The 13,583-nt window shown below is 40.4% G+C and overlaps 1 protein-coding gene across 1 annotated transcript in view; it reads right to left on the bottom strand.

The window, feature by feature from the left end:
• Positions 1-13,583, bottom strand: part of ARIH1 (ariadne RBR E3 ubiquitin protein ligase 1) — a gene marked incomplete at both ends in the record, with an annotated part of 100,469 nt that overhangs the window by 24,612 nt on the left and 62,274 nt on the right. Inside the window, 4 exons of the mRNA XM_080691992.1 lie at positions 3,068-3,139; positions 3,572-3,614; positions 9,586-9,692; positions 12,900-12,966. Of these exons, the coding sequence (XP_080548118.1) occupies positions 3,068-3,139; positions 3,572-3,614; positions 9,586-9,692; positions 12,900-12,966 (289 nt within the window). The remainder of the gene's footprint in view (positions 1-3,067; positions 3,140-3,571; positions 3,615-9,585; positions 9,693-12,899; positions 12,967-13,583) is intronic.

Genomic DNA, 13,583 nt, shown 5'->3' with positions numbered 1-13,583 from the left:
CTCCAAGCTACAGCCCCAGTCCCATCTTATTTTTTATTTAGAAACAAAGTCTTGCTAATTTGCTAAAGGCATTGCTAAATTGTTGAGTCTCCTGTCTCAGCCTCCCAAGCAATGGGATTACTGGTGTACACCACCATACTCAGTTTGAACAGGAATTTTTTTTTTTAAAAAAAAAGGCCAATAAAGGTAAGTGCATTTCCAGACATTGCACTATATTTATAACAAGATTTCTTGATTGATAAGCATTATGCTTATAGTGATGGTTGTACAAAAATACTAATTTCTACTATATATTCCCTAAAGATTCAGTCAACTGTTTAACCTGTCAGAATTCACTATTTTACTGCTAATATTTTCTAGGAAAGAGAGATGTATACCCTTATATCTCATATATACACTTAAAATTGTGTGTTAGCCAGGCGTGATGGTGCATGCTTGTAATCCCAGCACTTGGGAGGCTGAGACAAGAGCACTGCACAGGTACAAAGCCAGCCTCAGCTACTTAGTGAGACCCTATTTCCAAATAAAGTATAACATAGAGGTAAAAAAGTCCCTGGCCTCCACTCTCAGTACCACCACCACCACCAAAAAAAAAAAAAAAAAAAAAAAGTGTTAGCCATTGTTTAAGGACAGTGCAAAGTTATAAGTAGTAATAGTCAAACAAGTAAGCATTCTTTTTTTTTATTTTTTTTATTTTTTGGTGGTACTGGGGTTCCTGGAAGCCCTTCTACCTCCGGGCTACACTCCCAGACCTAATTTTACATTTTTATTTGGAAACAGGGTCTCCTAAGCCAGCGCGCACAGCTGGCTTCGAACCTGCGCGATCCTCCTGTCTCTGCCTCCCAAGCGCAGGGATTACAATTGTGCGCCACCATGCCCGGCTAAGTTAGCATTCTTTAAAATAGCAGTATTTTCAGCCAGGCATGGTATGCATGCCTGTAATCCCAGTACTTGGGAAGCTGAGACAGGAGGATCATAGGTTCGCGGCCAGCCTCAGCTACTTAGTGAGGCCCTCTGCAACTTAGTGAGACCCTGTTTCAAAATAAATAATTAAAAAACAGGGCTGAGGGAGTAGCTCAGAGGTAGAATGACCCTGGGTTCCATCCCCAGAATCTCCCCCGCAAAAACCCAGCATCTTCATATGTGAAAGATAATACTAAATATAAATAGCCTATGAATCACCCTATCATTCACTACCTAAATTGCTTACTTATGGACAGCATAAGAATGAATTAAGCAAAGATGGATATTTATATAATTTTCTATTAAGAAACTAGCAGCCAGGCATAGGAGTGCAAACTTGACTGCAGGCATGCGGCCAGCCTCAGTAACTTAATGAGGCCCTCAGTAACTTAGTGGGACTCTGTTTCAAAATAAAAGAATAAAATCTAGAGTTCAATCCCCAGTACCAAATAAATAAATAAATGAAAAAAAAATAAATGGAGGAAGAGGAAAACAACCATGTACATAGTTCATATTTGTTTTTTTTTACTAAGTAAAAGAAGAAAGATGCTCAAGATTACGTGTGTGTGTGTGTGTGTGTGTGTGTGTGTGTGTGTGTGTGTGTATGTGTGTGTGTCCAGTACTGGGGACTGACCCTAGGGGCATTCTACATCCAATCTACTCCCAAGCCCTATTTTTTTTCCCCCAGTTTCGGGGATGGAGCCCAGGGGCATTATACTGAGCTACAACTCCAGCCCCATTTTTTTTTTTTTTTTTTTTTGGGTAGTACTGGGGTTCCTGGAAACCTTTCTACCTCCAGGCTACACTCCCAGACCTATTTTTATACTTTTTTATTTGGAAACAGGGTCTCTTACGCCAGTGAGGCTGGCTTCGAACCTGCGTGATCCTCCTGTCTCCACCTCCCAAGCGCGGGCCACCACATCTGGCACTCCAGCCCTATTTTTTATTCTTTGATACAGTGTCTCATTGAGTTGCAAAAGGTCTCACTAAGTAGCTGAGGCTGTCCATGAACCATGATTCTCCTGTCTCAGTCTTCCAAGTACAGGGATTACAAGTGTGCATGTCACCACCCCAGCTTGATTACTTTTATTTTTAAGACATTGGTCTAGAGTTTAGGAAATATTTGTGGTCATAAAGACAATGAATTTTGAAGCCAGTACATGAGTAATGCACTTCAATAAAAACAACAACAATAACAACAGATACAGTCACCTATTACTGCAGCTACTGCAGGGCATGGTGGTACATGCTTGTAATCCCAGTACTTGGGAGGCTGAGACGGGAGGATTACAGGTTTAGAGCCAGCCTCAGCTATTTAGCAAGGCCCTCTACAACTCAGTGAGACCGTCCCCCCCCGCCCCCGCCAAAAAAAAAACGGACTGGGGGTGTAGCTTGCCTCATGGGCTCAAACCCTAGTACTGCTGAAAAGAGAGGGGGGGGGGAGAGGCAGGCAGAGAGGCGCGCACGCGCGCACACACACACACACACACACACACACACACACACACACACACACACACAGACATCTACTCCCTTTGAGACAAGGTCCTACTAAGTTGTCCACGCTGGCCTCATATTTCGTGATCTTCCTGCCTCAGGTTCTCAAACAGCTGGGATCACAGGCATGTGCCTCTGAGCCCCGCTATTCAGCATCAAGTCTTTTGGTAAGTCATAGTTCAGGAGTTTTTCATGAAGTATATATGAAGAAAATGCTTTGTTAAGCCTAGTTCAGTTATATAATGCAAACAGTTCCTCAGTTACTCTGCTCAAATCCTGCCCCTAAAGAAGAACTCTAAGAAATGAAACCCTATAGATTTAACACAGAAATCTAACTTCAAGCTAGGTATAGTATATTCTATATTTGTATATTAAAAGAAAGTAAAAAATAACCTCTAGAAGAATTATCTGTTTTTTTCTTAAAGGAAATGAATCTTTTTACAAAAACCCTAAGCACAGAAGCATGAATGTCCACACTGAAATGCAGTACTCAATACTTGAAAAAGGTGCCATAAGACACATAACTAGGGAAACCTAATGCCACTACTAAAGATGCATCTTTTCTCATCACTTTCATTACTAACAGTTACTGAAGAAAAACACCAACCTTTGTATTGGCTGCAATCCAATTGGAGGTTTCACTGTCATCATCACACTTCTTAATCCACTTCTTTAACCACTGTTTGAAAACAACAACTGTTAGAGTTAACAAAGGCTTAAAAAGATAGCAAATTACTTTAGCACTTAGTCAAACATAAATATAAAAGCAATAAAAATAACAAGACTATCACTAGAATGAGAAAAATCCTGTAGCTGTAATATCTGGCATATATAAATCAACCAAAGGAGGATTTTCCTGGCTAAAGATGAGTATAGAGCCTAGAATTTGAAGAGAAGCTGAGTTAAAGATTTATTATTCCCTTACAACAACACCTGCCAAGAAACATGACTTATCTAAAGAAATACTCCCTGATTATCTACAATGATCACCTAAAAGAAAAAGGGCAAAAAAAATCTACCAACGGATGTATAACAAAGTCATCAGTAGCCATTTTTAATCACGTTTTAGAAATCTGATCTCATTATTTAACATTGAAAATGCCAAACTTACCTTACATTTAACAGGATCATGCCAATTTTCTCCACAGTTAAAGCTGTTAAGTGATACAAAGAATTAAAAATTAAAAAAAAAAAACTTTTTTTTAAAGTAAACCAACCAACCATATACTTTACAGTTCCACAGAATCATCACCAGTTTCTAGTTACTGGCAAATACAAGGGCAGGAACCATGCTTGCTTTCTTTTGTAGTAAATTATTTGTAGGCCTAATATACTCAATGTGCTACTGTGGTCCTAATGTACTCAAAATATGTGAAATGAAGAAAAGAATAACTATAAGCATGAAGACATGCAGTGATGGCGATTTAAAAATAATTGTTGTTAGGACTTCCTTCCACATATAGATAGGTAGTGCACCCTGGAGTTGTGGAATGCCCCTGGGTTCAACTCCCAGTACCATCAAAACAAACAAACAAAACAAAACAGTAGAACAGTGGAAGGGAACTGGGGGAGAAATGTGGGAAGGAGAAAAATGTGGCTTGAGGAAGGGAACAGAGCAAATAAGGTTATGTGATATAAAGGTCTTACTACTGATTTCACTAAAAATGTGTGGGAAGGGAAGCTAGATGCAATCAGAGGGAAATATATCAAGTAATGTGTGCATGTACTTATCACTTTGCATCTCACTGTGAGAAATAACTACAATGCACCAATAAAAGCACAAAAAATTGTTGTCAGGGTGTCTCAGATTGTATTGAGAAGTTTAGTTTCAACTAAAGCTTAATCAGACATTACTGAATCTTTTCCTTAGCACCCCAACTGAAGAGTAAAAACTACCTTTGTAGGTTAATTATATAATTTCAGACTAATGCACAGTAAAAAGTATATGGGAACAAAAAGATCCACCTTTGCATACTTTTAATAAATTAAGCTCAGTCCTAAAGAGAAAAATGGTACTGGCCAAAATATAAAACAAAATATTAAGTAGTGTGTGTGTCTGTGTGCACACACTGATAATTTACTGGTGTTCTATGCTCATGGCATATTTATTTGTTAAAAGAGGGGGGATATAAGTGAAAAATAAAAACAAATGTGTATGAAGCTGGGCTTGATGATGCATGTTTGTAATCCCAGTACTTGGGAGGCTGAGATGGGAGGATCATGCAGGTTTCAAAGCCAGACTTAGATACATAGTGAGGCTCTCAGCAACTTAGTGAGACACTATTCCCTATTTCCAAATAAAATAGGAGGTAGAAAACCCCTGGGTTTCACCCCCAGTACCACAAAAAAAAAAAAAAAAAAAGTTTATGAAAAAGTAACCATGGTTGACTAAAGAATTAATCAAGTAATTTAAGAATTTCAAGAAAATTTTTTTCCCAAACAGAGAAAGTACTATCAATTTAAAAGTAAGGAAAGGACTACTTGGAAAAAAGAAACATGAGGAATAGGAGTGACCAAGGAATTTCATATGTGTCATGTTTTATTTACTAACAAGAACAAAATATTAATATTGACGGTGCTGGTTTATACCTACACAGGTACTGTATTGTTGTCAAAAACATTTAAAAAAATTTTCTTTTCTTTTCTTTTTTTTTTTTTTTGTGGTACTGGGAATGGAGCCCCAGGGGCCTTCTAACTCTGAGTTATATTACCAGCCCCATTTTTTATTCTCGGTACTAGGGACTGAACCCAGGGGCATTCTACCTCTGAGCTACACCCCCAGCCCTATTTTTAAATTTTATTTATTTATTTATTTGTGGTCTGGGGATGGAACCCAGGGGCATTTGACCTCCAAACTACACCCCATGCCCAATATTTTATTCTTTATTTTAAAACAGGGTCTCACTAAGTTACGGAGGGCCTCACTAAGTAGCTGAGGCTGTCCACGAACCATGATCCTCCGGTCTCAGACTCCCAAATGCTGGGATTATAAGCATGTGCCACCACGCCTGGCCCTAATTCTTTATTTTGGAACAGGGTCTCACTGAGTTGCAAAGGACCTCACTAAGTAGCTGGGGCTATCCTCGAACGGCAATCATCCTCCTGTCTCAGCCTTCCAAATGCTGGGATTACAAGCATGCACCACCATGCCCTGGCCATTTATTATTTTCTGAAACAGGGTCTCACTAAATTGTGAAGGGCTTTACTAAGTAACTGAGGCTGGCCTCGAACCTGTGATCTTCCTGTCTCAGCCTCTCAAGTACTGGGATTGTAAGTGTGAACCACAACATCTAGCTCAAAAAATGTTTCATATTAAAAACACCCTTAGCCAAACTGGTGGCTCACGCTTATAATCCCAGTATTTAGCAGGCTGAGACAGGAGGATCGTAGGTTTGTGGACTACTTCAGCTACTTAGACCCTCTGCAACTTAGTGAGACGCTGTTTCAAGATAAAGAATAAAAAACAGGGCTCAGGGTACAGCTCAGAGACAGAATGTTCTTGGGTTCAATCCCCCGTAATGCAAGAAAAAAAAATTAATCAGACTCCATTTTTTCTTTACAGGTAAAACTCTTAAGCCTGGCATGGTAGAACACGCTTGTAATCCTAATATTTGGGAGACTGAGACAGGAGTATCGCAGGTTGGAAGACAACCTCAGCAATTTAGTGAGGCCCTCGGCAACCTAGAGAGACCCTGTTTTCAAATAAAAAATAAAATCAGACTAGGGACATAGCTCAGCAGTAGAGTGACTCTGGGTTAAATTTCAAGTCACACACACACACACACACACACACACACACACACACACACACCCTCTGAAACAGTAATGTGCAATTAGCCAGAATGGTGGGGCACACCTGTAATCCCAGCACTTGGGAGGCTGGGAAATGAGGGTCACAGGTATAGCTTGGAGGCAGAGTGCCCCCGGGTTGAATCCTCAGGACCCCCAAATAAAAACCCTAATAAAAAATAATGCACAATTAGTCTATCAAAATAGCATGTATTTTACACATTTTACGTATGTGTTTTTTCTGTGAGTTTAGCTCCTCTTTTGGGGAATATTTATCATTGCTAAGTCTAATTCTATAGCTGTTTGTGAAGAAAAACCAGAAAGGCATGGAATATTAGATTGACTGACTTTTTATTTCTAAACAACAATAGAGGAATAAAAGATATTAATTTCTTGCTATGGTTTAAATACGATGGCATTAGCAGACAGAGCCTTTGACATGCCATGCAGGCTGCCCTCATGAACAGGACTGATATCCTTATAAGCCCCAGAGAGCTAACTACCTTGTTCCTTCCATCATGTGAGGATATAGCAAAAAGGTGCCAACTATAAGCCAGAAAACAGGCCCCACCACTAGACAAATCTGCTAGTCCCTTGATCTGTCTCAGCCTTCTGAAGTGTGAAAAGTTTCTGTAAGACACCCAATTAGGGCATTTTGTTACAGCAGTCTATACAGACTAAGACACAAAGTTGGTACTGAGAAGTGGGAGTGCTATTCTGGTTTTTTGTTTTTTTTTTTTTTTTTTTGCAGTACTGGGGATGAAACCCAGGGACATTCTAACTTCCAAGCTACACCCCCAGCCCTATTTTTTTATTCTTTATTTTGAAATAGGGTCTCAATGAGTTGCAAAAGACCTCCCTAAGTAGCTGAGGCTGTACGTGAACCCAGATCTTCCTGTCTCAGTCTCCCAAATGCTAGGATTAAAAGCGTGCGCCACAACACATAGCTGAAGGTGCTATTTTAACAAAACCCAAATATGGAAGCTGTTTTTCAAGTGAATAACAAGTAGAATTTGGAGGTGCATGTGCAAGCTAGAAAAGAGCCTACATTACTATGAATGAACTATTGAGGGTAGTTTTGGTGAGGGGCCAGAGAGGTGTAGAGAAAGCCTCAAACATCTTAAAAATCATCTAGGTTATCATAATCAGAATGTTCGTTGAAACCGTCCCAGTAAGGACCACTCTGCATGAGGTCTCAAAAGAAAACGGAGAATAAAAGCCAGGTGTGGTGGCACATGCCTGTAATCCTAGGGCCTCACTAAGTTGTTGTGGCTGTCCTCAAACCTGCAATCCTCCTTTCTCAGCTTCTAAAGTACTGGGATTATAAGCAGGCACCACCACGCCCAGCTAGAAACCAGTTCTGTATGCTACAGAAATCCAAAGTCTAAGTTATGAAGAAAACTGCTCAGAGGAGCCATAGGAAATTTCTTAAAGGGAGATCAAAACCAAATTAATCTGTATATTTGCATTCTTGGAATAGGATTAAAATTTATTTTGTTAAACCGGGCGTGGTGGCGCACGCTTGTAATCCCAGCATTCGGGAGGCTGAGACCTGGAGGATCACAGTTCGCAGACAGCCTCAGCTACTTAGTGAGCCCCTCTGCAGAATAAAAAATAGGGCAGGGGGTATAGCTCGGAGATCAAATGCCACTGGGGTTTCATCCCCAGAACACACACACACACACACACACACACACACACACACACACACACACAAAACAACTTCTTTTGTTAAAGAAAAAAAATTTTAAGTCTCTGACCTTTTTCCTAACTTGAAAGTAGAGCAAGATCCATATCATTTGTGTGTGTGTGTGTGTGTGTGTGTGTGTGTGTGTGTGTGTGTGTGTACGTGTGTGTAGGCTGGCAGTGAACCACGATCCTTCGGTCTCTGTCTCCCAAGTACTGAGATTACAAGTATGTGCCACCACAACCTGCTCTTAAATATTATTTAAAAAAAAGCAATGGATCTAAAATAAAAAGAACTGAGCTTTCATCTTGTATGTGTAAGATTGCTCCCACATTCATTTACACTGGTGCATAAAGGAAAAATATGAATGTAGCTCCATTTTTCCCCATTAAAAAATATACCCAGGCTGAGTGTGGTGGCACACACTTGTAATCCCAGCATTCGGGAGACTGAAAAAGGAGGATCTCGGTTCGTGCAGAGCCTCAGCTACTTAGTGAGCCCCTTTGCAACTCAGTGACACCGTTTCAAAAAATATAGAATAAAAAATAGGGTTGGGCTGGGCCTGGTGGCGCACGCTTGTAATCCCCGCGCTTGTGAGGCAGAGACAGGAGGATCGCGCAGGTTCGAAGCCAGCCGCGCGCGCTGGCTTAGGAGACCCTGTTTCCAAATAAAAATGTAAAAATAGGTCTGGGAGTCTAGCCCAGAGGTAGAAGGGCTTCCAGGAACCCCAGTACCACCAAAAAAAAAAAAAAATGGTTGGGGGTATAGCTTGTATGTAAAACGCCCTGGCTGTTCAATCCCCAGTATTGCAAAGAAAAAAAAAAATACACACAAACACATACCAAAAAGAACATCAAGAAGAGAGAAAATTACCAGGCATGGTGGTACATGCTTGTAATCCAAGTAATTGGGGAGGCTGAGATAGGAGAATCTGGATTTGCCACCAGCCTCAGCTACTTTGTGAGTCCCTCTGCAACTTAGTGAGACCCTTTTTCAAAATAAAAAATAAAATGCAGGGCTGGGGGTGGAACTCAGAGGTAGAATGCTCTTGGGTGCCATTAAAAAAAAAAAGTAACTTTTTTATCCTTTGGTATTGAGGATTGAACCCAGGAGCATTTACCTCCAACCAAACCTACAGCGCACTCGCGCTCTCGCGCTCGCTCTTTAAACAGGGTCTCAGTAAGTTGCTGAGGCTGGGCTTGAACCTGGGTTTCTCCTTTTCTCAGTTTCCCAAGTACTGGGATTATGTCTGTGTACTATGGGCCTGGCTACAATACAATGCTTACTTAAAAGAAATATACATTATTTTATTTCTTTTCTTTTTCTTTTTTGGTGGTACTGGGGTTCCTGGAAGCCTTTCTTACCTATGAGCTACACTCCCAGACCTATTTTATACTTTTTTTAAAATTTGGAAACAGGGTCTCTTAAGTCAGCGCGGCTGGCTTCAAACCTACGCAATCCTCCTGTCTCTGCCTCCCAAGCGTGGGGATTACAAGTCTGCGCCACCATGTTCAGCAGAAATATACACTATTTTAAAGCAGCTATCACTCAACTTCCTGCCTGAAGTAAATTTTGTTCCCCACTATTTTTCTACCACAAATTAACAGAAGTCATGTACACTACTACTATTCAGAAAACCATTTACTTACCAAAATTGGCGTCCACATTTGCAGCGGACAGGTTTAGCATCAGGATACTGGACTTTAACAACATGGTGGCAATCTGGGGCAGGACACCACTTTAACAGTCGATTGCACTGAAACATAAAAAAAAATTTTAAATGACAGCAAATTAAATTATCATGAAAGATTTCCTAACATAATTAGTTCAGGGGACAAAGAAGAGACCATGACACAAGCATATAAAACACTGCTGCAGGCCAGGCATGGTGGCTCACGCTTGTAATCCTAGCATTTGGGAAACTGAGACAGGAGGACTGCAGTTCGCAGACAGCCTTAGCTACTTGGTGAGGCCCTTTGCAACTCAGTTAGACCCTGTTAAAAATTAAGAATAAAATAGGACTGGGGGTGTAGCTCAGAGGTAGAATGCTCTTCAGTTCCATCCCTAGTACTGGGGGGAAAAAAAAAACAAATGCTGCAGTCAGGTGTGGTGGTTCCCAGTACTTGAAAAGCTTGAGACAGGAGGATCACAGGTTCACCCCCAATCTCAGCTACTTAGTGAGGCCCTCTGCAACTTAGTGTAGCTCGGGGGTGGGAGTGAGAGTGTCCATGGGTTCCATCCTCAGTGCCACAATGTAAAAAAAAAAAAAAAAAAAAAAGCTACAATATTCTATAGCATGTTTTTTTTTTGTGTGTGTGTGTGTGTGGTACCCTGTTTCAAAAATAAAACTAAAATGGGGCTGGGGTATACCTTGGAAGTAGAAGATCAGTGAGTTCAATCCCCAGTGACAGACAGACAGACAGACACACACACACACTATAATTGAAGCTGGGTAAGGTGGGCCCAAGGTTATTCTACCTGTGAGCTATACTCCCAGCCCTATTTTTTATTCTTTATTTATAAAATAGGGTCTCACTAGAGCCAGGCATGGTAGCGCACGCTTGTAATCCCCGCGCTTGGGAGGCAGAGACAGGAGGATCACGCAGGTTCGAAGCCAGCGGTGCTGGCTTAGGAGACCCTATTTCCAAATAAGAAAGTATAAAATAGATCTGGGAGTGTAGCCCGGAGGTAGAAGGGTTTCCAGGAACCCTAGTTCTACCAAAAAAAAAAAAAAAGCTCTCACTGAATCGCAAAGGGCCTCAGTAGCTGAGTCTGTCTATGAATTGCAATTCTCAATTCTCAAGTCTCCCAAATGCTAGGATTACAAGTGTATGTGACCATGCCCGGCTACAACAATGCTTTTATTTTATTATTTTTATTTGTTTTGCAGGTCTGGGGATGGAACCCAGGGGCATTTGACCTCCGAGTGACACCCCCTGCCCTATTTTTTTTTTTTTTTTTTTTTTTAATTTTGAAACCGGGTCTCGCTGAGTTGCAAAGGGCCTAAGTAGCTGAGGCTGTCTGCGAACCGCGATCCTCCGGTCTCAGCCTCCCAAATGCTGGGATTACAAGCGTGCACCACCACGCCCGGCTTATAACAATGCTTTTAGATGCACTATTTCCCTAATAATACTAAGCCCTTGAAGCCCTAGTTTTATGAAATATATAAACTATTGTGTTCTATCTCCAAAAACCCACTGATAAAATTTTAAGTAATTATATTACCACTAATAAACACCAATTAACTTATGGTTCTATTTCAAGGCAATTTTCATAAGATGTAAGAAAACAAAATATATTTTTAGACGAAAATAAGTTAATACATGAACATGTAATTTTTCCATTTGTCTATTATAATAAAATGTAAAAATAGGTCTGGGAGTGCAGCCTGGAGGTAGAAGGGCTTCCAGGAACCCCAGTACCACCAAAAAAAAAAAAAAAAAGAATTATAAATTGAAAAGTATTTTTATTACAGAAGAAAACATGGCTCAAGTAAGATTCTGCACCAGACTTCCAAAGTCTATTTCTGGCTGGGCATGGTGGCACACACTTGTAACCCCAGGTTTTAGGAGGTTGAGGATTGCTGGTTTGAGGACTCACAGAAACCTGGTGAGACCCTATTTGAAAACAAAAGGGGTTGGGGGCTGAGGATTTGTTCAGAGGTGGAATGCCTCTGGGTTCAATCTCCAGTACCAAAAACAAAGCAAAATAAAAAATGATTAAACACGATATGACTAATAATGTACTATAATCCTCTGCTAGTGATAAAAAAGTAAAAACAAAACAAAACAGATTTTCTTATCAAAGCTCAAGATCTATGAAGAGAGATCTACTTACTGGTTTTTCATTTCCTTTAAATAAAGATTTTGTGGTATGTTTCATTAATATGACAGAAGTGTTTTCTGTCATCAGATTTTATATCTTTATTTCAGTACTAGAGATGGAACCGAGGGGCATTCTACCTACAGCGACACTCCCAGCCCTACTTTCTTTTCAGCTTTATTTGGAAACAGGGTCTCAATGAATTGCAAAGGGCCTAAGTAGCTGTGGCTGTCCTTGAACTGCGATCCTCCTGCCTCAGCCTCCCAAATGCTGGGATTACAAGCATGTGCCACCACACCCAGCTTTTTGTTGTTGTTGTTGTACTGGGGATGGAAACCCCCCCCCCAAGCTTTTTTACCCCCGGGGTATACTCCTAGACCTATTTTATACTTTATTAGGAACAAGCTTCACCAAGTTGCTGAGAGCCTAAGTAGTTGAGGCTGGTTTGAACCTGTGTGATCCTGTTGTCTCAGCCTCCCAAACACTGGGATTATAAGCTTGCACCGCCATGCCCAGCTTTATATCTTTCTTTCATTGGGTGGTGCTGGGTACCCAAGGCTTCACACTTGCAAGTCACATAGCTCTACCAAGTACTGGGATTACAGGTATTACCTCTACACTCTGCCCAATAGATCTTGGGCACACTCCCAGTCCCAGCTGTATGCTTTAAAAGTGACTATTCCTATCAATAAGTATGATTCTGCAGGGCATGGTGGCACACACCTGTGACCCTAGTACTTGGGAGGATCTCAGATTGGAGGATAGCCTCAGCAAGTAGTGAGACTTTCATCAACCTGGTGAGATCCTGTTTCAAAATAAAAATAAATAAAAGTAGGAGCTGGGTATGGTGGAACAGACTTGTAATCCCAGTACTGGGAGAATGAGACAGGAGGATTGGAGGTTTCAAGTCAGCCTCAGCAACTTGGTGAGACCTTGTTTCAAAATAAGAAATAAAAAATAGGGCTGTGGGTGTAGTATGGAGGTAGGAAGCCTGGGTTCCACCCACAGTACTGCAAAAAAGGGGGGAAGGGCTGGGTGTAGCTTGGAGGTAGAATGTCCCTGGGTTCCATCACCAGAATCAAACACACACACAGAAAGCACAATTCCTTCCTTTTATTAAAAGAAAATTTAAGTCACTTACCTCTACAAAGCTATTTGTTATTAAATGCTGATACTTTAATTTAACCTTTGAATCTGTGATCAGGCGCCTGAAACCAAGAACAAGAATAGATCAGAAAATTTTCAGCTAAGAGTATTTTTCACATTTATAAACGTAATTTAAAAATGGCTTATGCTATGGCTATAATAACTGCCCTATGAAAAATATACAGAAATGTGCATAGGCTATCAACAAATCAAATTAATCAAACAATAATTTCCAAACACCTACAGTTGCAATATTGGAAGACATTTTCCTTATGTTTCTTATACTCTAAATTTCATTTTTAATCAATATAAATTATAGCCTAAAGATTTACCATACTCTTTCAGAGTATTCTGACTCTGTTCTGTAAGACAACAATTTTTGGCCACTTCTTTTAGACTCCCAACCAAATCAATGTGTACAATGAGACAGATGTTGTTAAGGACTAAATCCAGGTTTTGTGATACTTCAGCTTATGTAATTTTTTGTGTCTTTATCTATAAAGAATTCCTGGCAGTCTAGTGGAAATAGGGACTTCAACCTAGTTTCCTCTGTCCACCCTTAACACTCTACTATTCACAACAATTTTTATAACTCACATCAGGAATCCATCAAAGTGAGGAATTCTGAAACACAAGTTTTATGATAAACACCCTTCTAAATGAGTTATTAGAAAACGAT

This window comes from Muscardinus avellanarius, assembly GCF_963383645.1.
Source record: "Muscardinus avellanarius genome assembly, chromosome: 3".
Lineage (NCBI taxonomy): Eukaryota > Metazoa > Chordata > Mammalia > Rodentia > Gliridae > Muscardinus > Muscardinus avellanarius.
The sequence above is the reverse complement of the archived record's forward strand: the minus strand, read 5'-3'. Positions and strand labels throughout refer to the sequence as shown.